This window comes from Passer montanus, unplaced genomic scaffold (genome assembly GCF_014805655.1).
Source record: "Passer montanus isolate IOZ18808 unplaced genomic scaffold, ASM1480565v1 scaffold7, whole genome shotgun sequence".
Classification (NCBI taxonomy): Eukaryota; Metazoa; Chordata; class Aves; order Passeriformes; family Passeridae; genus Passer; species Passer montanus.
In genome coordinates, this window is record NW_024372147.1 from 2,209,108 (window position 1) to 2,236,250 (window position 27,143).

At 40.7% G+C, this 27,143-nt stretch overlaps 1 protein-coding gene across 4 annotated transcripts in view; it reads right to left on the reverse strand.

Moving 5' to 3' along the window:
* DAPK1 (death associated protein kinase 1) overlaps positions 1-19,854 on the reverse strand; it is an 87,269-nt gene extending 67,415 nt beyond the window's left edge. For 2 of the 4 annotated variants that reach the window (XM_039729951.1, XM_039729947.1), the window contains exons 1-2: positions 19,519-19,608; positions 18,971-19,116 (exon numbers count right to left, since the gene is read on the reverse strand). In XM_039729951.1, coding sequence (XP_039585885.1) covers positions 18,971-19,032 — 62 coding nt within the window. In that variant the 5' untranslated portion in view covers positions 19,033-19,116; positions 19,519-19,608. Of the gene's footprint in view, positions 1-18,970; positions 19,261-19,518; positions 19,609-19,740 lie in introns of those variants that run through there. The other 2 variants (XM_039729949.1, XM_039729948.1) reach the window with 2 other exon arrangements.
* Positions 19,855-27,143: the final 7,289 nt, after the last annotated feature.

Here is a 27,143-nt window from a genome sequence, read left to right on the forward strand (position 1 = left end):
GTTCTTCAGACAGAATCAGAGTAACCTCCTCCAATCAAAAACACAATGGAATGCTCATTCCAAACACCTAAAACTGCATTGCTTTGCAACTGCAAATGGCAAAGAAGAGACTGTAAATCGACTTTTAGAGACCTCTCAAAAGCATGTAAAAATTATGAAATGCAGATGAATCTGAAAAATGCTAAGATGTTGGCACTAATTCTTTCCTCAGTATTTTCCTACCCTGGACAAAAAGTTACTGTCCTATTTTTAGAACAAAAATTCTAAATGTCTACAGAGAAATGAAATTTCCCATCACTTACTTACGAATAACCAAGATAAATATTAATAATTAGCAATTTAAAACTTAATATATATATAAGATTTCCCTGTAATATTTCTTCTAATGACAATGATCCCAGCTTCACTATTGTCTTGTGAATTATTTTTAAGCTGAGGTGTTGGGGAGGTTGGATTTTTTTTCTTTTAATATTCCAATAATTTTTGGTTAAAACAGCTATATCAACTTTAATAAAGCAGCAACCACAAAACTCAGCTGACAGGAATTCACTGTGTACCAAGGTGAGCTTGTTACTAAACAAGTCAGCCTTCTGAGGAAGAAAATAATAGGCTAAAAACACAGCACAGGCACAGGAGATGCTTCCAGACTAATACTGAAGATGTTTTCAACCTTTCAACATCCTGGAAAATCTCAACTGCTGTCTGTTTATTGAGTGATTACGGACAGCATGGTGCATTTTGACACTTGCAGATAAAGTCAAGGAAAATATCCAACAGGCAGCAGGAAGTGAGTATCATGTTGACATTGAATAGCTGCCAAAGTGCAGAGGGCAAAAAGCAAATGTAAGCAAAGATAACACCCAAGGCAGACCAGAAGGCAGTGATGTGTTGCTTCTGATGGTGTACAGAAACAATTGAACCTTAATACAAGGAGAAAGAAAGAGAAGGAAGAACAATGGGTAGAACACAATTGATTTTTAAAAAGCTACACACAAACAAGCTGTCAAATGTGCTTAACAACCTAGTCTGAGCTTTACAAAGATTAACCAGTTTTTTCCCTGTGCAATCTTGAAATACAGGAATCTACTAAAAGGATAAGGTGAATACCAGCACTCCAGACAGCACATCTGAAACTTGCAGCTCTTTGCTTTTGTTAAAGCAAGCCCCCCGTTCCACACTACACAAGGACAAGCCATTATAAATACTTATAGTAAAACTACAGTAAGCCTGTTCTCATGCCAGCATGAGGCTACATCGTGCATCTGAGAAATGTGCAGTAACTACTTCCATGCAGGTACATGCAACCCAAACACTCTCATGCACATTTGATTAACTATCAACAAGGTGATAGTAACCATATCCGTAAAGCTCATCCCTGTCCCTAGAGGGTGGATTCAATTATCAGTTCAATAGATATCACATTATGTTATTGTGCTTTTTCCAGTGATTCAGATCTAAATGAGCTAGAAAACTGTTTCAAAAGATCCTTCTTTTTCTTTATGACAGCTACTTGTCATTCTTGAAAATGTATGAAAAGCCACCAGCCATAAACAGTATTAAAGGTAACTCTACTTAGCAGATAGAAGACAGTCTGAACCTTTTCAGACAGTTAAAAGTAGTTTAAAAATTCATAGTCCTTCCAAACGAAAAAGAGAATTGAGTGAAGGAACAGAACTTCATTATTAAGTAATTTTGTGCAGCTGACTAAACACTAGACTGCCCAAAACCTACCAATAACAGTACATGTATGGTAAAAATGGAAGAAAAACCAAGCACAGAAACATAACTACCATACATCCTGCATGTCTCTGCAAACAGGCACACAGTCCTCTTCCCCTCCACCTCTATTTGAAGAATAAAAGGGAGTCATCTCCCTTACAAATATATTCCCACTTGCTTTTACCCTCCCATTCCTTCTAAAAGACCTGCTACAAGAGTACTTAACGTTGTATGCTGAAGGGCCATGGGCTGTAAACTTTACGGCACAAATTACAGACTGACAGAGTTGTATAAAATGAATAATATTAATTTGAAAAGACATCCTTGGCAACACATACATGACACCTAAAGTGCATCACCCTATTGTCCCTAACTTTTAAAAAAAGACGTTTTTAAACTTCTGTAAGTTCTTTTAAAAAGAAGTTACAAAAAAGACAGTTAAAAAACTGTCTAATACTGGAATATAAACAACAAAAAATTATAGTTTGCTTACTACTTTTCAAATGAAAGAGGCAGTAAGAAGAGCTGTCCTGCCTCAGCTTTCTTTTTCCCTGCAAAAAGCAGTCATGATGACTGCTTTTGGATAGCATAAAGGATACCACAAAGTGCTACAAGTCAAATACAATTCAATACAATTCAAAGCTCCTGCTTTGAATTCTGCACAATTCAAGCAATAAAATCTCCTACAGAGGCACAATCATTCCTGCAAGAAAAGATAAAAATTAATATCTCAAAATTATTTTATTTAGCAAATGAATCCAATAGCAGTGGATGTTCTTCCTTGCACCGTACATTGCAGATCATCAACTTTAATAATTCTAAAACACTTCCTACTTGACAGTGAAGGTCTTATTTTAGCAAGTGAATTTTCCTGTCACTAGGCTACTCCATAAGCTTGCAAAACTCTGTGCCTCCACTTAATCTGTGGCTTGTTTTAGTACAGATAGACATACTCAAGGAACTTGAAAGCAATTTCCATCTGCCTTACAAAGGAGGCAGAAAAAACATTCCTTCACTTGGCTCTCTCATTTATGTTACCATTACACAAAGCTTAAACTAGAAGTGCATTAAGAGACTCTTCACAGACTAGCCCCGTCACAGTGCAGCCCCACATTCATTGACACAGGGAGCAAAGGCAGGTAGCACAGATTTCAATAGATGAAAGCTTCACTCTGCAGCAGAATACATCTTCAAGATTTTTTAGAGATGGCCCTGATGAGCTAGACAGGAAGTACCACCAGTATTGAAAAGGCACCAGAAGGTCTGCAGCTAAGGAAGGCACTGCTGACATGAGCCAGCCATGCTCCCTCTCTTGCTCCTACATTTGCTTGCTGCTGTGCTTTGAACCTTTTCAGAACATGGGGGTTAATAGCTGTCATTGCATCTCTTGTTCTACTTTGACTTATGACCCCTTGTTAGTTAGCAGCTTTCAAGTCATGGCAGCATTTCAAATTTACATTTACATTACACCTGCATATCGGTCTTATAAAAAACAGTGTGCAGAAACACAGGCACAGATTCAAGAGTTTGTCTTTCTGAAGTGCTGTGCAGTATGAAGAATATGGTTTTTCCAGAAGAAAAGGTGGCATGGCAATAGTATTTCAGACTATGAAAGAAAGAGAAAGGAAAGATCTTGGAGCTACTAAATCCTCCACAGACAGTACCAGCACACAGCCCTCCCTGCAATCAATGTGGTCTTCTTCTTTCAAAGGAGCACATAACTTTAAAGAAGTTATGACCACAGGGTTATCAGACAAAATATGGGTTTCTCTATGATCATACTCGGCTAAGCAATTAGGTCAAACCATGCTCTTGAAAATTAGTTTAGTGCAACTGAAGGTCAAGGAATGAAAGCATGCAGGGGAGATGAAGCAGAAAAGAAGTAGAAGGATTTAACTCTCAGGCACATACAAAGCCCTTGCCAGAAAGCGGAGTTGCACAGTTGCTAGAACTTTGTAGTGTATGAAAGGAACATTCTTGGCACTGAAAAACTGGCATCTGTGTACAAATTGAAAAAGTGTTCCAAGTCATAAGCTCTACACAGAAACAAAAAGGAACTTCTTCACATCAATGTGCTCACCAGTACTGTCTTGTTCATTCTAAATTACACTTTTGTCAATGGATTGATGTGGCTTAGTTGTCAGGCAAATAAGTAGATTTTTGTTACTTTTAACCAGAACAAAGAGATATTACATGCTTTTACAGAGTTCCGTAATTCTTAGGGAAAAAACCCCAGATTCTTTTGCATAAGCAGGAATTCTGATGCCAGATTCTTTTTCTTATATTCACATTTGGGTTTTGGAATGCAAATTTGAATGAGTAAAGTGCTCTGGGTCTATGCTGGCAGCAGATGTTCAGAAGAAAAGGCACACTGAAAAAGCTGGAAGCATTACTGAAGGTTTGATGAATCTGTTCTCCTGGAAACCCAGGATTACTGCAGATACAAAACAGAGACACACTAACAGCTTTACACATGGCTGTAAGAAATTGACAATTATTCTTCTGAAAGTAGTCAAAAATTAAATTCTCTTTCCTGCTTTTTCTAGCACTTTGAACAAACAACATGTTGAATAGGTGGGTGAGAGGCAAAGACCAGACAGGCAGAGACAAAACCTTCCCTCCTTCCTGTATGTATATAAACAATTCAGCTCTGTCTCCAGTTTCATATTGTCTATCCAGCACTCAGTTGTGCAGTCTGGGTAACACGAAACATGCATACTTGTCACTGTGCCAGTAGACAAGACAAGAAACACAAGTTATCAACATTGCTGTAGCTTCATACAAAAGACTGAGTAATAGTCAGACACTATTTTTATGTTGTCCAATCCAGTTACTGCCTGGTAGGAACAGCAGTTACATTATTGAGGGAAGGGAAGGTTAAAAAAAAGCATAATATCTAAAGGCTGCAACTTCGGCTATTCCTTTGTAAGCAAAAGCATAATATCTAAAGGCTGCAACTTCCACACTTCAGGTGCAGTAAACCTTTCACTGCTCAGGAGATAAACATTTTTTCCTTGGTTCCTTCCTGAGAATTCATTTTACCTTAAAGTTTCATCTAATATAGTTCAATGTGACACAAATGCAGAAGCATAATACAGACAGTTAGAGAAACTGAGAGTTAGTTTATACAACCTTCTCTGTGGTACGTTCAATTTTTTAAATTTTTCTTTTTAATATGAGACTAAGCAATACTGCAAAGCTCAAGAGCTCTTAGCTGTCTCATATACAGACAAAAGCAGGGCTGCACCACACTTTCACAGCTGCATTGTCTCTCCCACTTTCACAAAAAGAAATGTCATGTTAGATTCAGTGTATCTTGGTATTCTGTGGTTCTCTCTCAAGCGACACTTCTGAGTCACTAACCTTTGACACATGCATTGCTAAAAGGCAAAAAGTACTGACCTGTTCTAGAGGAATTTGTAACTGCTCCTTTGCAGTTACAGTGGGAACAATAACAATTCACTGAATGTGGTGACATGACAAATGTAAAATGAACACAACCAGTATGAGAGTCAGTCTAAACACATGTAGGATTCTGGGTAAAACTTGGAGATGGTAAAAACAAAACAAAAGTGAGAATGTGAGATGTTCCTATGCCTCAAATGCCTTAAAAATACTTAAGTAATTATTAAGCTACAAAATGTGAAGAGCTAGATAGTACTAGAGAAAATACTTTTAACCAAACTCTACTTGTAGAAAATGGAGTTTAAAATAGCAATGTGAAGTCCATGTCAAAATGTGGTATTTAGTGTATAAGCTGGAAGAATGTATATGGTTATAAAACTTCCAAGGCAGCTGTATATCAGCCATTTCCTATTAATGATGCTTGGGCTGAGCTTGTTGAAACCTATTTGGTCTGAATACATGTGCATCTGCTAAAGCCTTTTCAGAAATCATCTTATACTTATGAAAAGTGGAGTACTCACACTTGTAAGCAGTTGAAGTAATAACTACATCTACAACATACAAGAAAATGAAAAAAAAAAAGGCAAAGAATGCCAGAGATTTTCAAGCAACTACCATTCATGGTATTAAAAAGTACATGTACACATACAGCTACTTTAAGAATCAATGGCTAAGCATTGCTAAATACAGAACTTAATATGCCTTGTGAGTACTTGAGTCTAAATGCTTTTACTGTATTTAGTACTTCATTTTCCCCTTCTTTTGGACTTTTCATGAAATTTGTAAACTAACTCAGCAATTAACATTAAATCACAAGTTAATCTAGCTAAATGCTTAAAGTCACATGTGACATACGTCTGACTCAGAACTGATCATAAAAGCTCAGTCATCACTAGCTCAGAAAATCTTAAACCAGCAGACTGGTGTCAATATGAAAACATATGAGCAGAACAAACATTTTATTTTGATGATGCTAAAGACTGTTTTGCTGTTATTTAATAACTAGAGTTTTGAGTTACATGCTTCTCTTTTCAGCTATGGGCTCTGAAACATGTCTGAATCAGTGTTTGTCCTTCAGCTGGGGGAAAAGTTTAGAGATAATTCTTATCAGACCTCACTTGTGTGATCTTTTGCAGATGGAATGGTCTTTCTCCCTTTCACCTTTTCAGAAATTCACTGTTTAGTAGTGTATGACCTATCATCTCAATGAGCAATAACATTGTGCCTATAAGCAGCATTCCTATGGAGATTTTGACTCTGGAAGGTATCTATGTTGAATGGCCAAAAATAAAACCACAGAAATTTACCACCTTTACAGCACAGATGCACCTGTTAAATACATTAAACAATGCTAATGTAGGAAAATGTTTTTTTCACTATATTTGAAAAAAAAAATTTAATACAGATCATTCAAACACTAGAAAAATGATGAAATCTAATCACTAAGAGCAGAAGTGAGGATGGATTGCAGAGCCCCAAGTAGGGAATGACTCAGTTTTCTCTAGAAATTACACAAATTGAAGGTGGGAAATTTTTAAAGTTTGGTTACTTTCTACTTCTACCAGGTACAAAGAATCACTACAGTACACAGGTATATTACTAACCTTTTGGTATTAGAGCATAAGGAGAAGCAACCTCCTTATGTTCCACAGAAGATGGTGGAGTAACTTTTTGTGTAGAAAAATTCTGGATTTTCTCCTCCAGTAATTAACTTGATGATAGCTAAATATGTAAGAAACTCACTGAGCTATAAACACATCACTTAAGCCAGTGATGAAAATACTGCTTTTCTGGGACTTAAAGGCAGCTCTTTAAGAGATGATATGGCATTACAAACAAAGCAGTTTGTGTCACAAACACAATGCTCTCATGCTAAGTGCCTTTCATATACATTACGGTTTTATGAGCCACTATTTAAAACCAAGTAACTGTCTGCTTCCCCAGATCTTCAGCTTTTATTCACAGATTCACAGCTATTCACATTTGTAGACGAGCTTGGGCACTTCAGATTTTAGAACATTAAAAAAAAATATAATTCCAAGTTATCCTCTCTGACCCCTGTGCAAAGGAGGGCTTTTCTGGCTACCCTATGGCTGCTGCCACAGGAAAACATACTCAGACTGTGCTGTCACCAGTTGCATTGCCCAGGGTTAATCACAGTCAGGTTTTGCTTCCCAGTTCTGAGCAGCTCTTCCCCACGGTCTTAGCTGGCCGGACCTGCACAGCACTGAGGCAGAGCGCACTCGGTGCAGGTTTTCAGCGTGGCTTAGTGAGCCAGTACCTGTCACAAAAAGAGGCTGTCCCATCCCACAGGCCCTGCATTCCCATGCTGCGCTGGTGGCTGGCACCGATCCTTGTCCGACATGCCCGTGCTGACCCAGTTCAGGGAGCTCAGCCTGTAATCCCCTCCCGCTTCCCGGCTGTGCTCACGATGGTGCCAGGGCCAGCACAGTAGAATACTGCTCAGTGGGAGAGGAACAGGACCATCCCATCCTCTGGCCCTGGGGCTCACAGGCAGGCAGAGCCACCCCGGCTGGGCAGGCAGAGCAGCACTGACCAGCAACTAACACACAGGAGGAACAGTAATGTAAAGGTTTCTCTCTAGAGCAACAAAAGAGGCAGCAGAAGTAGACCAGCTTTGCAAGATAGAATCTGGAATGGTTTGTTCTTCAGCTAATGTTAGAACTGGCAGCAAAGCCAGGAAAAAAGATATCCCCCTTTCAGGCAAGAATGTGAAGTAAATAGTATCAGAAGGCCCTTTCAAATAAAAAACCATGAGAAAAGATGAGATATAAGGAACTGAGCCATTCCCTGACGTGCTTTCCTTTACCAGGGAATCAATGGCAATTCTACACAGATGGCCCTGCTCATGGAGATAAGAAAATATTGCCAGACAGATAATATACCAACAAAGTCAACACTCCCATACCAAAATGTTTGAAGTCTGTGTTTGCAAGGAATAAAAACCACAACAAAACAAAAACATACACAAACACAAAGTAAACAAAGTTAAACCCTAAAAGAAAGAGAAAGCTGAAGGAAAGAATTTGAAGTATCTATCTCTAGGATTACATCTGCATCACCTTACTTAAAGGTAACAGGAGCCAAGAGTCCCAACAAAGAAGTCCAAGTCAGCAAAAAGAGAGGTATTGAAAGATAAAATCTGTTACCATTCAAGATTTTCATATACTTTTTTTTGCCTTATACAATAATAAACCCCTAGCCTTGTTGATGGAGTTATTCGATGTTCTTGGCCTCAAAGTTGTAGGATCCAAGTAAGATCCACACTAGTATTATTTATCCCAGTGGACAAAAGCCATGTTATGGTTTGACATTGGCCAAACACCAGGCACCCACAAAAGTCACTTGCTCACCCTCCCTTGCCACAGCCGGGCAGAGGAGAGAAAAAAATTAATGAAGCCTTCATGAGTGGACATAAGAGCCATGAGAAAACCCTCTAAGGGAAAAACAGGCTCAAGTTAGAGGTACAAAGTGAATTTATTACCAGCAAAATAAGAGGAGGATAATGAGAAATAAAATAAGCCCTTAAAACACTTTTTCTTCCCCCAACCTTCCCTCCTTCCCACCAACAGTGCAGGCAAGACAGGGTGTGGGGTTTTGGTCAGTTTACCACCCAAGGTCTTCTTCCCCTGCTCTGGGAGCGCAGTCCTTCCCCTGTGAGACATGGGCTTCCTCCCACAGTCCTCCAGTTCTCCATAAACTACTCCAGCATGGGTCCACTCTCAGGAGCAGCAGCCATACCGCACCTGCTGCAGTGTGAGTCCCTCCCATGGGCACACAGTCCTCCCAAAACAGCCGTGACATGGGCCTCTCTTTCCATGGGGTGCAGCCCTCCAAGGACAGGCTGCTCCAGCCTGGAAGCAGGGCCCTGTCTCCAGCGGGTGTCCCACTGGATCACAGCTTCCCCCAGGACACCAGGCCCACTCCGGCCTGGGCACCTCCCCCACGGGCTGCGGGTGGATCTCTGCATCCCCATGGATCCCCCTGGGCTGTGGGTGGATCTCTGCATCCCCATGGGCTGTGGGTGGATATCTGCATCCCCTCTGGATCCCCATGGGCTGTGGGTGGATCTCTCCATCCCTCCTGGAACCCCATGGGCTGTGGGTGGATCTCTCCATCCCCCCTGGATCCCAGTGGGCTACAGGTGGATCTCTGCATCCCCTGTGCATCCCCATGGGCTGTGGCTGGAGCTCTGTGTCCCCTCTGGATCCCCATGGGCTGTGGGTGGATCTCTCCATCCCCCCTGGATCCCAGTGGGCTACAGGTGGATCTCTGCATCCCCTGTGCATCCCCATGGGCTGTGGCTGGAGCTCTGTGTCCCCTCTGGATCCCCATGGGCTGCGGGTGGATCTCTGCAGGGTCCCCAAGGGCTGCAGGGGCACAGCTGCTTCACTCTGATCTCACCATGGCCTGCAAAGGAATCTCAGCTCCAGCGCATGGAGCACCTCCAGCCCCTGCTTCTCCACTGACCTTAGTCTCCATTGTTTCCTTCACAGGTTGTCACATCCTTCTCTGGCTAGAGAAAAAAAACCAAACCTGTGCCCCACTTTGGTTTCATTTTCTTCTTAAATATGTCATCACAGAGGCATTAGCACCATCTCTAATTGGCTGTTTTGGCCAGCAGCATGTTCATCTTCAGAGCCATCAGGAATGGGCTCTGTTGGACATGGTGGGAAACTTCTGGCAGCTTCTCACAGAAGCCACCTCTAGTGGCCCCTCCGCTACGAAAAACCAGGCTAAGCAAAACCAACACAAGGGGGAAAACTCGACACCTTGTCACCCACTAAACCTAACAGAATGATTTAACGTGGCAGAATAACTTAATGGTAAACTACGTCAGAATAAAACATTATCAGTTAGCACAGAATTTAGCTGCACTCAGTTATATCTACATAGCTAGGCAAAGTAAGCACAGTGCCAAATAACAGACAGCACAAAGGATACACATGATTTGAAGCTTTATGCATTGGCTTTCTTAGACTCCTTTAGAAATACAGAAATACAAAATACCATATCAGCATTGAAGTTCAATCCTCTTCTCTAGAAACTTCAAGAAACAGAAAGATTAGGAGAGAAGAGACAAGTCTCCACACCACATTTCTATAAGCACAAGACAGTTAAAAGTCACCAGTTTCCAGAAATTGAACACCCTTTCTCTGTCCCATAAGTGTTAACAACTTCAGAGCACAAGTCCAACAGATTGTGATATGGGGAAAATGTCCCTCTGCTATCAGTTCCATGGCATGAAAGCTGGTATTCTAAGTGCATACTTCTACAGGCACACCTAGCCAGTATCTCAAAGCTAGAACAACCACTGACACTTGAGAGAAGACTGAGGAAATGTACAAGAGTCCAGAAGCCAATTTACTACCAGGCAGAAAGCAGGACTCCAAGTAACTTGTGAAAACTTAGAAGCTCACCATTAATAGCTCACAAATAAATACATAGTGGAAATAAAATATTTCCAGTACATTGGTTCACTGACAGGTTCTTTGCCTCCTGCTTAGGCAAGAAGTGCACAGACAAATGCTATTGTTCCAAGTAGTTTTTATCCAGTAAAGTATTTTTCTTTCAGTTAAATACATGCAAGACCACCTGAGCTTCATAACAAACAGAGACTTGCACCTGCAAGCAGATGGCACTGGGGGAGACTTTCTCTAGAACAGTGGCACACCACTCTAGTAGAGTGGCACACCAGGGTCCCTGCTGCTGGTGGTCAAGGCACCCACATGGCCTGGACAGCCACACAGCAATGCTTCCTCCTCAGCACCACTGCCTCTGGAAGCAGAAACGGTCTGGTACATCAGCTTGCACAAACAGGAAGGAGTAAGGGGAAGGAAATTAAACTTCTCAAACCAAGAGTAAGGCTGCAGGCCACCATGTGCATTACTCACTGTAGTGTCTTACAGCGCTGCTGTAAACAATGTGAGTTATTCTGGAACTGAGAGAAAAGTACCTATTACATGATATTCCCTCCAACATCAATGTGTGCCACAACCAAAAAAAACCCACAAACCCCAGCATGCCAGTAACACCACACTTTTAATACAACAGGACAACATCGTGAAGGACTACAATATGCCTGGAAAATTTGAAAGACAGGGTTTAAACTGATCCAAAATATCATCAATGACTGTATCCTTATCAGCCTTCTCCTATTCCAGAACAGTATTGTGCAATTCTTTCTTTTAATTTTACAAGCTCTGTCTTTATACAATTTAGATTCTTTGTTCATACTGGTCTCATTTCAACAGGTTCCATAAGGTCATTTTCCTTGAGGCAGGAAGCCTTTCAATTCCAGCCTGCAGAACCATCTGTGAAAACTGCAAATGTAAATATAGTTTTTAAAGTTTGTTTCACCAACCATTTTAATTTTTGCAGCATATTATCATACCACTCCAAGCATAGTGGTACAAGGCTAAATGTACTGAAGTCTTAAATCTTCTTTCTCAAGCAGCTTCATCTCACAGCTTCGCCACCTTAGCTTAGCATCTCTTATTCACTTTAGAAGAGGACAGCAGCAATCTCTTTGAAATGGAGGCACAAGACTTGCAAGTAACATGTGAAGGAGGACATACCAAGGTTTACAGGGATATGGAGAAATTCCTGCCCCTACAATTCAACTTTGTCATTAATCTGTTCCGTAACTGCACCAAAACCAACAGAAACGTCACCCAACAACTAACCAAAATGTGCAGGCTCCACTCTTCCTGTATCACCTCCTAGACAAGATCTCAGAGTTTAGCAACATCACTTGTATTAGACTTCTTGGCACTGGCCTTTGTGCCCAGTTCTGCAAGATTTCACATTATGCCAAAACTGACTGCATAAGGTAGACAAGCAACAAAATAGTAAAGGCTTGGAGATCTTTAGGCTTTGTCTACACTTTTCAGCTTCACCAACCTCAGCCACTTACTCACCATAGTTAAGTATGACCTATTACACTGCAGGGCAAGTCAATGAATGCTGTTCAGGTTTAGAGGATAACCCTCCTCTGTGTCACCTATCTTTGTGCAAGGGGGACAAAACAGTTTGAGAAACAGTTTGGTTTGAGACAGAGCTCCTTCAAAGCTCCATCCAGGACACAAGCTGCTGAGCCACTGCTTTAACTAGCATCTTTTCTTCAGAACAAAAAATTGTATCAACAAGTTGCACAGGTTTTCTAACCAAGCCAGTTAAAAACAGAAAGACAACTGGACATTTAGCCAGAGTCTCACGAGAAACACACAGTCTCCTCCAAAAACTGGTACAGCTTTGAATACCTCTGACTAACTGCAACCATTTGTGAAGATTTCAATTACTATTGCACCTCCCATAGTTCTCCTAATTTCCAGCTTATACTTCTTGTTGTCAGTTTATGCTCTTCTGTCTTTGTGGTAAAGTGACTCTTTATCTCCATCCCTCCTGCATATTTAACTCAAAGTAGATTTATGGAGGCAATCACAACTCCATGCAGGCTGAGATTTCACAGTGCTTTCAGCTGATCTCAGAGCATACACCTGCCGTAAATTCGGTAGGGTATAAAAGGTAGGGTATTTTTTCCCCTTTGACAGCAGCACTACCAAAAAAAAAAAAAAAAAGGCAAAACAACATACAGAGAAACACAGCAGAGGAAAGAGATACTGATACTGATCCTTTCAACCACCAACACTGCAGCCTGAGCTTTGAACAAAGCTCTCATGAAACGGTGCTGTCAGCCTCCCCTTCCTAGGCTAAAGAGGCCGACTTCTGTTCAGTACACATAATTCCAGCAGAGCAAATGACATGCTCAACATCTGTAAAGAGAGAAAATGGGGAGGAAAAAACCCCAAACACCTAAAAATCCCCACAACACAGAAGGACTAATCTGGAAAGCTAGAAGGACAGATTGAAGTTTCAGCGCCACCAACACGCCTGCTTTTGTACTGGTCGTGCTTCACCGAGCCTGGTTAGAAGAAAAATCAGACAAGCATTTTTATCTTCTTCCTGATGAGTTTAGATTTACAAAGATCTGTGCATTTAAACTGAAAGCACAGAATAATCAGCAAGCTCTAGTTTTTATTACACTGTATTTTAAAGGGCATACAACAAAGCAGACATTATTTTTCCCCAGGAAAAGAAATAAAGTAAGCAGGACCAAGTTATACCCAAAAAAGCATCAGCACTTCTTGTGCTTTTCATGAAGCAAACCCCTCAGCACGTTTTCTACGGCAGCAATTGTCACCAGTGGCATTGTATCGTGACAGCTCTTGCACCCTGTGCAATCAGCAGCTTGCAGGTTATTGTGCATTTGTGAAAAGGAAACATTTTGAGGCAAGTCTGGGAGGCAAAGTGTCTTGAGATGCATAATATTTGCAACTATGCTTTCCAGTTAAGAAACCTTCCTTTTCAGTATCCATGCAACCATCAAAGCCAGGACATAAAGACAAACATGGAACAACCAACTTCACCTCCAAGAGTTGATAAAACTGATAAAAAATGTATATGGCTCACAAACAGCGCAAAAAAGGGTTATTTGATGTAATTTGAATTACACAACACTCAATTCTTTAAACAAAACCAAAAGAGCACACAAATACACCAATCAACCAAGTTTCCTGGTCAAGCAGGGACTTTGTCATCAACATTTTGAGTTCCTTCTAAGGTCCTTTTCCCTGAAAAACTCATATAGCCCACTCAATTTAATTAATTATCATGTACTACTAAAATGTGAATAAAGTAGTTATAAAACCAGTGAATTATACACTTGCAGTATTTATCACCATGCCTGTACAAAAACACAGGAAGTGGGACTGCAGAGGTCTGCACCTTCTGCGTTTTCAGTTTAACCATTTTACTGCTGCACGAGAAGGAAGGTTAGCACATGCCTTATAGTGGAAAATAACAAGGAAAATAATATAATGTAGCAAGAAAATACAAGGAAAGAGAAACTGGAAATTTCAATGTACCACAGTTAAAAAGTTTGTAGCTCACATGCAACAGTTTTAGCCCTAAGAAACCATCTTTCACATTTCTCCTTCCCCTCCCCCATATGACTTTCTGATACCTAGGAAAAAATGTTACACTATGAGATTATTAAAGATGGCTGTCATGGGTTTTAGATGTGACAGTTTTGAAAGGAAGTATCCCCTTTGTGATATTCACAATGTGTTTCACATCCTACAAATCTCACAACAGAGCCTGACAATACTGACACAATTTTAATGCATAGGCTAGTTAGCAAGATTAACTTAGATTGTCAAACCTGAAAACTGCCATGAAGGCCAAAATCTGGTTGCCATTCAGGTTCATTTGTTTGGGGTTTTTTCAGTGCTTTTACTTTCCTCCCAATAGGGAAGTGCAGTATAGTTGCAGTGTTTGGATAGATGACATGCAGCCTCTGCAGCTGTAAAAAGCAGCGCTACCAAAACCCAGTATCTAAATAATCAAAACCACATACATTCATATTCAACCTACATACTCCCTGTTTACAATGGAAATAATTTTCCAGGGAAAATAAAAAAACAATCCTTTTTTACTCAACTCTCAAAGGTAGAGGAACAGAATGTAAATACATATTTGCACAGCTCTCTGTTCTCTCTTATCAACATCTTCAGCATGTTATCCTAGGCATTTTTCTCTCACAACTGATAAAGCCATTAGGTACATTAGGTAGCAGGGTTAGGTTGCTACTTTTTACTCTTAGCATTTCTGACTAGTGAGTTCCCAAGCAGAGTCAGAGCAGTCTCCAAAATTGGCAAGCTTCGGTGTATCTTTCCTTTGACAAGTTACAAGTGTTTCCCCAGCGAGTCCAACAGGTCCAAACAAGCCTGACATTCAAAAGTGTTAGATACCGCTTCCTGCTTTCTGAATCAACAAGAATCTAAAAATTGTGAATCACAGTGCAATGCAAATACCATTCTTCAACTCCAAAACTTTACCTTAACACTCTGCATCTCTTTTAGACAGCACATGAAAGCTTGAAGAAAAATAAAACAACCAAAAATACCAAATGTGGGTGTTGGGGGTGAAGGAAGGAGGAGCTGTCTATATGATCAGGAACTCACACAGACAAACACAGTATGTATTTTTAAAACAGCTTTGGATAGCTCTCTCTAAAATTATTTAAACAACACCACATTTCTCACAATACCGTATGAATTCCCAAGCAAGGCCAGTCATGGGATGCAAAAAATGTACCTTGAAAGGTTCAGTGTACTTTGAAGGTCTTTACTTGCTTGCTCACCATAGCGAGGTTTTTAATGCTGAACTTGAATTCCTGACTTTTGGGAAGACTGAAGTAAAAGCACTGCAGCAGGTATTTAAAATGCACAGTCACAACACCTGCAACTGCAGGCAGAATTAAAATGACAAAATTGCTTTTAGGGAATTTGTTGCTCTTCCAGGATAATGTTTACCACCACTAGAAACTTCATGGTTAGATGATTACTTAACACATCTATAGGTAGCTGCATGTGAACAAGTAAGACATGTAATTCCATATTTGTAAGAAAAACAGAAAACAAAAAAAAAGTGTATGCAACACACCATACATTAATCAAGAGCAATCTTCTTATGTGTACCAAAGATAGCATTAGATCCGTAAGTCTCCCAAGACTGCATTGATACAAAAGCTTAAGGTAAACCAACCTTAATAGCCGTAAACTTGTCAGGAGAAATCATGTAAGGGCAAGAATAAATAAGGTTGATTCTACCAGTATTTACAATTGCAAATTTATTTTTTCTTATTCTCCCTAGGCATGAATGAAAACAAACTAAAGACTAGAAGAAAACTCAGACTTTTTCGGGAACAGGACTATGACTGTTTGTAGCTTCTTCTGCAAAAGCAAAGTAAAACACCAGAAAACTAGAGAACACATTTTTTTTTTTTTAGCCCAGGCACACCATCATCCCTTCTTCTTATTTCCAACAATGCTAGGTTTTATGCTAAGCAATACTTAAACCTCTTTTATTACTTTCTATCAAAAATTTAATTTTCACAGCCCATTTACTTTCTTCAACACACCTTTCTTATTTAAATGATTTTTATTCTAGTTACTGTTAAAAGTATTATAATGTAACAAAGACTTAAATAATTTACAAGGAAAAACAGTGTAGATTATTAAAATTAAAATTCACTGAGCTCCCTGAAAAGGCAGGTTGGCCTAGGAACTTAGGGATCTTTTCACTGAAACACAAGTCCGTCAATAAAAACTCGCCTGTTAATTTATTCACCTTTTTTGCTTCATGCCTCTAGCTAAATAAGAGGAAATAAAAGCATTCTTCCAAGAGAAGGGGGAAAATCAGTTGATTTTGCAAAATGGAACCTTTTGTCACTGCTTAGTTGAAGTATTATTTCACAATTTTGGTTCCCAAATGAATACAAGAAATTTTAAAGTCAAAGGTGTTTTTAATATTCACTGGTTTTTGAGTTTTGAGCCTCAGGGTAACTACATCTATATGCAAACCTAACAGTCAGACCTAACTTAACCTGCTAAGGGGTAAATGAGGAATGGTACCTAAAAGTGACAGATTTACAAAAGAGAATTTTGTGCAATCCTAGAAATTTAAGTTCAAAAAGAAATTTAAAACATCACTGAAATAAACCATACAACAATTATCCTGAGGTTTGTCTACTCTCATGGTTTTATGACAACATTTCACACTGGAATAATCCTGGTTTCTTAAAATGATACTGAAATGAAAGCCTTGGCCCTTTTAAATAGCTATATTCCATTTTTAAAGGAAAACCCTGCCAAACATTTCACAGTGTTTTACCATCTACTGGTATTTTCTTACATATATAGATAAAATTGATGAGGTTCTTAGATTCCTTTACTCTTTTTCAAGTGAAAACTAGAGTAGATTTTAACCTTCTTTAAAATTCGTAAAATATTATAGGTTTAGAATGCAAGCCAAGCTCCTGCAGCATTAGGATGGCTAAAACTGCCACTGTTGTAATACCCTGTTGGTAAATGATAAAATAAATATACAATTTTTAAACCGAATGCCATTACCTAACACTCTGCCAGTTTGAAACCCTCCATTTGTTCTGGTTTTTTTTGATTTTTCTTTTACTATCTAACGTTTTCAGTGTTTGCACTTCCCATACTGTAAAAAGGAAATGCCTGCTCTCCACTGCTGTGCTCTGGAGCTTGTGACTTGTGACTTCTAAAGAACATTTATTTGAAAAAAAAAACCTGCATGTATTTAAACACTTCTTACGTAATTGGCCTAAGGGCAATTGTTCTATTTCATAAATATTTATCAGGAACCAAACACTGCACTGATACTTCCTCTTTCAAAAAAATACAGGAGAAATTACATAAACCTAACACCTTCTAAATTTGAACATTGACGTTGTCCTCTCCCTGAAGAATCTTAAAAGTCCCACAATATATGTGTGTCTTTATTATCTTCCATGAAGTCACTCATTTATCAGTATTAAGCACAACAATGGTTTTATTTTTAAGAGTCCAGAAACCTAAACCTGAATTTTGGAACACTGTGTATCCTTGCCAAAAAAACCCTAGAAATCAAATAGAGCAATTTTAGGAGCTAAATAATTGTCTAGATCACAAAATCTGAACTCAAGCTTTAGCATGAAAATACATCTTCCTATCAAGTCATCCAGCAAGTTAATATTAGTTCACAGTCTAACAAAGTCCTAGAATGTTACTCTAGATGTATGAAAATGTCAACCCAGAACACTATGTAGAAATAAAAGTACATATTTATTGTCAAAGTCACATCAACAAATTTGTATATAAATGAGATGAAGTTTGCTAGAAATACAGTGCAATTAACTTTCTTATAGTGGGGGGAGGCTTCTTGGTTGGTTAGTTGTTGTTTGGGGGGGGTTGGGTTATTTTGGTTCATTGGTTGTTTTGCTGTTGTTTTTGTTTAGGGCTTTTGTTTTAGGTTTTTTTTTTTTTAAATTTATTTTTAAGAAATCATAAAATATTTCTAAGTTACTGCCTATTCAGGTAACTTGTTCACAACATTTGCTATGACTGGACCCTTCACTGGAAAGGTACGCAGAGGCAGATATGGGGGCATCTGAATGCCCTGTGCTAACTGAACACTGATCCTGTGCTTTGAAATCACCATGATGAGCACTAGACAAGGATTCTGCCATACCGGTTTGCTAGAATGCCATTGGATTCCTCCTTAAAGAAGGAGGAAACAACACGAAAAAGAGTCTCATGTAATAAAATTCAGTGTTTTAACTGTCTTAAAACATGGAAAGCACTGAAAAAACACAGCATGACCAATATTGTGAGCTCGGAAGGCTTCACAATTGCACAGCATTCACGAATCAAGGTTCAAGTAGGCAGCTCTGCATCTGCAGCGCTCTGCTCAAGTCCCTCAATCTGACTTCCAGCTCCAGCAGCGATGCCCAGACAGACACCTTCACCACAGATATAGATGGAATACAGAGCTTCTCTCACTTCTTTAATCACCTTCTCAAAGCAAAATGCAGCACGCAATACAAACGTAGTCCTCCCCACGATGAACAATGCAAACTTCCCTCCTTCAAGCCCAGCCCGTCTCCAGCTCCCCGCCCGGCGAGCAGCAGCGAGCCTCGCACGGCCGCAGCGGCGCCGCCGGCAGCAGGCTCGCCCCGGCGACTCGCAAGCACCCGGGAGGGCGTCGAGCCGAGCCAGGTACCACTCAGGAACTGTCCCTGTCCAAAAATCTCATCACACCCGTGCTGAAAAGGCAAAGACGCGGTAACTTCAAATCCAACTCCCTTTTCTGCCTTCGGGCACCTCAGACACGGTGGAAAGGCAACGCGGGTGTGCGACTGCCCTCGACCCTTGCCCGGCCGCGCTCAGAGGCCACGGCTCCCTCCGCCCGCACCCACCTGCCAAGGTCCTCGCCCGTCTCGTAGTGCTCCTCCAGGTTCTCCTGCCGGAACACCGTCATGGTCGCCGCCCGCCGCCGGCTTCAGCCCCTGCTCGGCGCCCTCATCACCAGTGCCCGGGAGCCGCCCGCGCTCGGCTGCGAGCCCTGCGGAGGAGCGCGGAGGTGAACGCCCCTGCCCCTGCCCGCGGTCCCTCCCGGCGCCGGGGCTCTCCCCGTCCTCCTCTCCCGCGAGGGAAGCGGCACCCGCGGGCCGAAGAGCGCCTCCCCTGTTCCTGCCCGAGCGCCGGGAGAAGAAAGCGGCGCCCCCGCCCCTTCCCCGGCAGCGGCAGCCGCCCAGCTGCCGTGGCGGCCGCCGGAGCCCAGCTGCCCGCCCGCCGCATTCCTCAGTGGCTCCGTTGCCCTGTCAACCGAGACGTGCCGCCGGGCCTGCGGCAGGAGCCCCCCCGGACATCTCCGCAACCTGACCCCGGGCGAGGCGGGGGATCCTCTCCGCGCCGCCAGGCCGGGGCTAGCGGCGCCGGTTCTCCCGCGGCGCCCCGCGCTTACCCGCTCGCCCTCCAGCCGCTCCGCGACCTGGGAAGCGGCGACAGCGCCGCGGCCGCTCCCGGGCGGCGCGCAGGCACTGGTGGTGGCGCCCGCCGGCCGCGCCCTCCCGCAGCCCGCGCCCCGGGCAGGGCGAGCGGGGCCGGGGCAGCCGAGAGACTGCCGGCTGCTGCCCTCCGCCCACCCGCTGACGGCACCCTCCTCTACCAAAAAAGAGGTGCTCACCCCAGCGCCCGCCCGTGCGGAGCCCCCGGCCCGCACCAGCAGCGGCGAGCTCAGGACGGCAGCTGTAGTCCGCGTGGAACACGTGCCCGCCCCGGGCACGCCGAGTGTTGCCGGCCCGCACGGAGAAGGGAGCCTCAGCCGCTGGCAGCGCTCTCGGGCACCTCAGAAAACAAATGCTTATGTGCTGTTTGCAGGTGTTCTCTCACCAGGACACAATAATCACACTTTTTCAAAATAGAAGATACAGTCTACTCCCTCTACAGGGTGTTGCACCTTATATTTGGCGTTTTCGTGTCATCTTATGTGCTTCTGTTGCTTCTCTGGCTCAGATTTCCCAGCACTTTATGTTTTCTGTAGTGTATTGGTCCCACGCCAAGTTGAGTACTGATTACATGCTGGAGACAAGTGTTTTTCCTAGTAGCTCTGTTTTCCTCCCATCCATTTTGTTCAGCCTTTGAAAAGTAAATGACGTCACATAACTTTTAAGTTACATCTCCATCTGAACTTTGGAGATGTTCAGAGAGAGAATTGCTCATCAAAGGTAACAGGAAGTTCAATGCACTCATATGATTTCACACCTACTCGATTTAGCACTTGAAAGAGCCTAACCTTCAGATACAGATCAACAAGTATAGAAACCCTGATATTTTCTGAGTGAGTTACAGCATGACCTTGTACAAGTGTCAAAAATGTTTTTCACTTCCACTGAAGTCATCTGTAAATCGAAGGGAGGGTATTTGGTTGGATTGCTGGATGTGAAGTTACACAAGATCACCTGCAAAGAGTTTAGATCAAGAACTATGCACCCCTCTTTCATTTATAGCCAATGATGCAGGAGTATGGATGCTCTGCCTTTTCTTCAGCCCATCTTCTACATGTTTAATAGGTTTTCAAAGTCATGGCTTGCACAGTTTAGGCTGTCAGATTTTCTACACAGTTTCAGGCTTTTAACAAACAGGGGGTACAGGTTCAAAAGTTCATTTTGGTTTTGGAGATTGTTCCTTTGCTGAAAATAAGGACAACCAGTGTAGCCAGTCCATGGAATTTCCAACACTCCAACCTTGCTTGATTCTTCAGGGTTTTTTAACTTCTTTATTTTGGTATGTTTTATGGAGGCCCTGAGCTTCTACAAGAGTAACATTTCTTGTACTTTGTATGTATTTTGCATTGCAAGCAGTGCTCAAATGTGCAATCAGTATTACTCTTTTATGTGCCAACCCTGCTTCAACTGAAGGAAATTTTGCTATTGGTTCAAGCAAAGCAGGTGCACATTGGAATCAATACACAATAACTGAGATAATTACCAAGATGCAAAGGAACAACAGAAAAATTAATTGCTTAAATGTTTCTCTTTCCCCTTTCATTAAATAATCCTATTAGAAGGTGGAAATCTTGCCACCCATCTGTCTAGGTCTGGGATGCCTGAATTCTGTAACCCAGGCCCTTCAGTGACCACAGGGTTGTGTTTGAATCTCTTGAGGCAGCAGCAGCAGCACAGGTCACCACACTGTATGCATGAGGAGGAGTTATGCTTCACTCGAGTGAAGTCAGCCACAATGGCATATCCATGCCATGGTGTACACAGGTGCAAAAGAAGAGGTTTGCCAACAGAAGCACTGTTCCTGTTTCTTCAGAAAAGTACTCACCTGTTTTTTTCTGGCGCAGTTCCCTTTTAAAGGGCTCGCCAGTTCCTGGTGGGACTCATCTGGCGTGTGGGAACAGTCTAGGTGAAAACCCAGTCCCATTGCTGTGTCTTCAAAATGCTCATCGACGTTCATGAGAATTAGTGGATTGTACGTGTAGTAAATGGAATAAATAATTCTAAATTGCTGTGAAATGTAATTCAGCAACTGTGAGTGTGGTTTATGCTTATAGGTTTAATATGGGGTGAAATCCAGCCCTAATAAACTTGGTGGCAGAATCTCCATGATTTCATAGTTCTATGATTTCAAGGCAGTGTGATTTTTTTTTTCACTCAATGTAATATAACAAAAATAATAAAGTGAGATTAACTTCCTACTAACACCATTGTAAATCAGGAGTGATAGTGATTATTTCTGTGTGAAAGAGGCTCAGGAGCAAGATTGGTAACAACAAATGTGTTTTCAAAGGAATGATTTGTGCCTGCCTGATTACTACGTGAAGTGTTGTTGTGTTGAAAAGCAAGTGTTCTTGTTCAGTAAATATTACAAAGAATCAAATTTGCAAAGTATATGCATCCCCCAGCAGTGTTAAGTGAAGAGAAAGCTACATTGTTTCTGCTAGTCAAGTGATTTACGGCACTCTTTAGCCACTTTGCTCCTGAGCCTAAACAGCCTTTTCTACACGAAGTTAACAGACAAGGAGGCATATTATGAGTATTGTTTCAGGATAAATCTTTTCAAAATCACTGCCAAATTATTTTCTGACATCCAAGTAACATGTCTCTCCTAACAATGTAAGATCCCAATTATGGCAAAGAACATAAATTACTTAGGCTGGCTATTACTTCTTCTGTGTATAGTTTTCTTTTTAAGAGATCAGCATTTTTTTTTTCAGCATGACTATAGAAGCAATTTCCTGGGTTTTGTGTGATAAGGTCTGCTGATTTATAGGTTTTCCATTGCTATTTTAATTTCTCAAAAAAATTAAAATCTGGATTAATTTCTCACAAAGCAGTCTAGTTACTGCTCCCAAAAACTGAGCTTCCCTATCCATCATAAACATCAGGGATGATAGCACAATTGAAAGGTGACAATTGTTGTCATAGAGCCACTTAGTTTAGTAAACCCAAAGCACTTATCCTAGAAAAGTTGCTCCAGGTGTGCCAGTGCATTTTGTGATTAGGTCTTGCATCACTCAGAAAGTAGACAGAAAACACTGATTCACAAAGGCCTAAAGCTGCTGACAAGGTAAGACCTCTAGCCTCACAAGGCAGTACTTTTAGGGCAGTAACTAGTGGTGCAGAGTAAATTTTTCTAGTTGGGAAAATAATTCCTTAGCCTTTCAATCAGTGAAAAAAACACTATGTTGTTTAAAATCGCAAAAAATCATTTAATTGCTGTATTTTGGAAGACAAGTAGAAATAAAGTGCATAGAAAATTATCAGCATCACTGTTCTGGAAGCATCTCAGAATGATTACTGTCTCATTTATTCTCTAGGTATTTATGTCAGTTCCTCAGGAAAAAGGAAAGGAAAGGAAAGGAAAGGAAAGGAAAGGAAAGGAAAGGAAAGGAAAGGAAAGGAAAGGAAAGGAAAGGAAAGGAAAGGAAAGGAAAGGAAAGGGAAGGGAAGGGAAGGGAAGGGAAGGGAAGGGACATAGTTTTTTTTTTAATTTCCCAAGAGACTTACAGCTAACCTAGCACCTGTCCACTCATGTGTTTATTCATCAGGGACCCATACCTATACCATGTACATATCCCAACACGTGCTCTTCTCTACTGAAAAATGCAAGCTGTTGATGGAAACAGGAAGACTCACATCTGCAGTGGAGGGCTCATTTTCCCTGAAGGTGAACTGTGATCATGAAAGCCTTTTACAAATGACCCAAGAATAATCACTAATCAAAATCAGGGCTAAATAGCAATTACATTCATTTGAGTGATAATAATTCTCACTTGTAGGTTTGTTCTTTGTATTATTGTATGTTTCTTTAATGGAAAATAATCTGCAAATGCTTGATTTCAATTTTTTGGCAGAACTGTTTTTTTTCTGAAAAGAATGTTTACTGCAACTCAAATAATTTTGACAAAGATTGTGTTAATGTATAATTTAAGTAAGGTAGATGTGTATTTTCTTATTTTTAGTTAAAATATCACTTCTAATAGTATACCTTTTTATTGAATTTTGGACAACATATTCTGTGGGCAAAAATATATATGTTCTAAAGTAGCACAACTAAATCCTTTGGTTTTTTTTTTTAATTTTTAATTCTGAGCTCAAACAGTTCATTTCCTACAAAAACAAAAACATGTTACTGCATTTTTTGTAAATTTTCTTCAGTCAGGCCAAAGGATATTCCAAATCTACACTTGAAAAAAGAAGTCAACAAAACACTTGCTGGAAATCTCTGGTAATTCCCATGCTGCCTCAAAAAATTTACAGGGACCATGAAGGACTAGTTTGTACTGTATATTGCACTATAAACCTTGAACTTGATTGGCATCTCAGTGATATGCATGTTTAATAATAAAACTTATAACATTTGCTGTGATAAAACCATGAGCTTTGCATTAGCTTTTATGCAATACTCATTAGATTTCCTGCCACTCAATTTTGAAATACAAAAGTTTATCAGACCTACCAGTAATATACAATACAACAAAAATATATTTACACAGATCAGAAAGTTTCATGAAATAATGGATGACAGGATGAGGTAGCATTTCCTGTTCTGTATTTATATCTTTTATTCCCTTTTCTTCTTTAAGGGAATCTCTACATTTCTGGTCAGTATAGAAGCAAAGGAATCAAAGTATACATATGTACAAAAGAAAAAACATTTAATAAGGAGACTTAAATTTATACAATGACTTTCATTCAGTGCTCCCCAAATACTTTGCAAACACTGGTTCCTTTAATTATCCTCTCCTACACCTCTGTAACAGTTAGGTTGTAAAGTAATTTTACTTGTGTATACTGAACAGGTACTCCATGCATTCACCATCCACAAGAATCAGCTTTAGAGAAACCCACATGATAGGTAGAAGAGATCGGCAGGATAGTGCCTGTGGTGGTTTATTTTGGTCCTGTAACCCACCAAACTTCCCACTTCCCAGCTACTTTCCTGCTGATGTCAGGTGTTAGAAGGTAAATGTGCTTGCTGACAAGTGGCCTTGGCTCGTTGCCTGCCAAAGCCACCTGTGGGTTCAAATTCCTTTGCCATGGTACAGTGATGTGGCGGTCATAACCTTATCCTTAGAAATAAATGCTGAGTAGTGTTTAATCTACCATTTTACAGATAAGGCATGGGAAATGCAGGCTGGATATAGAGTTTAATCCACAAACTATGGATGTATATTTAGGTGCTGAAAATATTTTTTCTTTGGTTTTTTAGCTAAACATGACTAAATTGTACATGGAGAATGTCTGTAAGATCTGCATGATGTGCACATATTTCAAGTATAAGACTTGAAATAAGTGATGATGATTGAAAAAGATGTTATCCTAACACTTAACTCCTTATTCCAGTTAGACTCTAAGACTGTCTCTGTCAGATACTGTGAGACAAGACACCTACACAGCAGTGTTTCCTTTAAGGATGCACTGTGAAAATCTGGATTTAAAGTCATTAATGCTTTTCAATGCTGCCCCAGATTTTTCCCATCTCAGCAGGTCTGGCATGACAGATATGCTACTGTGGAGTCCACAAAAAATACCTTGTTACTACAGCAAGCGTTACTATCTCTTAGTTTTTAAATCACATTTACCACAGGAATCTTAAATCTGTACACTCATCAAAAACTCAGTCTTTACACTGGTGCTTGCATGTGCCTGTCACAATTTTTGTTGAAGAAAACTGATAATGCAAGACTAGTGCTAAACCAGAACAGATTTAGCAGGTGATATTTAAAGGTAGAAATGTGGGAGACTTTTTTGTAGGATTAGTACATGATCCAGATTGCTCAAAATACTGGAGAATCAAGGGCAGCAATTTGAAAATCATGAACTGGGATGAACACATCAGCTGCCCAGCACCCTGACAAGCTATAGGTTGAGTGGTAAAGGAGTAGCACTCTCCAGCTGTTTGTGAAATGCCTATGTGTGAAATCACCATCAAATGAAAAAAAAAGCTGTCTGTTTGACTGTTTTGCAGCATTTGCTCTGTGTATTTGGGCATTTCTGAAAACAAAACAACCCTAAGCATGAATCTACAACAAACAGAAATTGTATAGAATTGTCATCTAGATGTTAGGGAGCTAAAGTAATCATCTTTGGCATGTTTCATGCCCATACATTCCATCTGCCTATCTTGCTTACACGTACAGCAGACAATGAAACAATTGTGCTTAATTTCAGAAGAAATAAATTGGAATTTTGTGTTCAGTTTCCTTTGTGTGAGATTCCTTAGCCAAGGTATTGCCCACAACACACTCTGATTGTGCCAAGGACTTCTCTGTGTGTGTGTATGCCATGCAGAGAGCTAGGCAGAAGCACAACTAAACTTCTGCAAATTGGCAGATTCATCAAGCAAAAGGAAAAAAAAAAACCACAAGAGGCTTCTGTTATGTAAATGACACATAATCTTGGAGAGCTGATTAAGAGATGCTGCATATTGCTCAAATACTCTAATCAAGTCAGCTGAAGTTTCCTGTGGTATGGAAAAATCTGTCCTGATGAAATTCCAGTTTCAGAGTTTGATCTTTAAGTTTGCCTGGTGTAAGTGGTACTGGTTGCGATGCTCAACCATTGCCTGCTGAAGTTTCCCCAGACCCTCCCCCTCCACTTTATTTTACGTAGTTGCATTGTTAGCTCAAGGTAACACAACCTAATACGTCCAACCTTGCTGTGGAAGGTACAAAGGCCTGATGAGGATTGGAGTCAGACAGTTTACTTCATAGCACCTTTTTGCTGGTGTAGCTGGGAGTAAAAATGGTGGAAGAAGGACTCTGGGACAAAATTTCAAAATTAACACAGCGTGTATGTGTAATGTTGAGGATTAGTACTGAGCACTTCCCAAGATGTGTGGTTCAGAATGTTAAAAGGAATGTTAAAACCATTTTTTCTCAGCTGAATGAATCCTTTCCAGCATGCCTTCAATTAATTTTGTATTTATCCCTTAAAATGATTTATTATTGTATCACAAGTAAAGCTGAACAATGATTCAATGAGTTCAGGTACTACAATGGATGGGTTACCGTTGTATATTTTAGTGATTCTCTTCTTTCTGTACAATTTTCAAAGGAAAAGCAGCAGCCATATACCTACATACTCAACTGTCCCAGTAGCATTTTACATCCTGAGTCCCTGAAGGATTTTCCTTCTCCATATACCCTAGAGGCTTCTCAGCTACTAAGAGAACAGGTGTGACAAGTGGGGATTCTGCTGTATTGCAAAAACCAATATATATTTTATTATTTATTAGTGATTGTCACAGCTCCCTATTAGTATGGGAACTTCTTGCAGGAATCTGAAGCCGAGGTTCACCAAAGCAGATCTGGAGATCTAGATGTTAAACAAAACAACATCAACTGTTAATCTGGTGGAGTAAACCACTGCTTACATAAGTACAGGCTGGAGAGTTTGTAATCACTCTGCTGGGAGAGCACTTCAGTGTGCAGTATCCTTTCACGAAAGGTGAAGGTCAAACTTATGTGCTTAACTAAAGGGACTGCTTTTCAAATCCAGAATCTCACCCTGACTTCAAGATATAGGGAGCAGCATGGGTCAACCATTAAAATACAGAATGCCATTCTAGTATTCT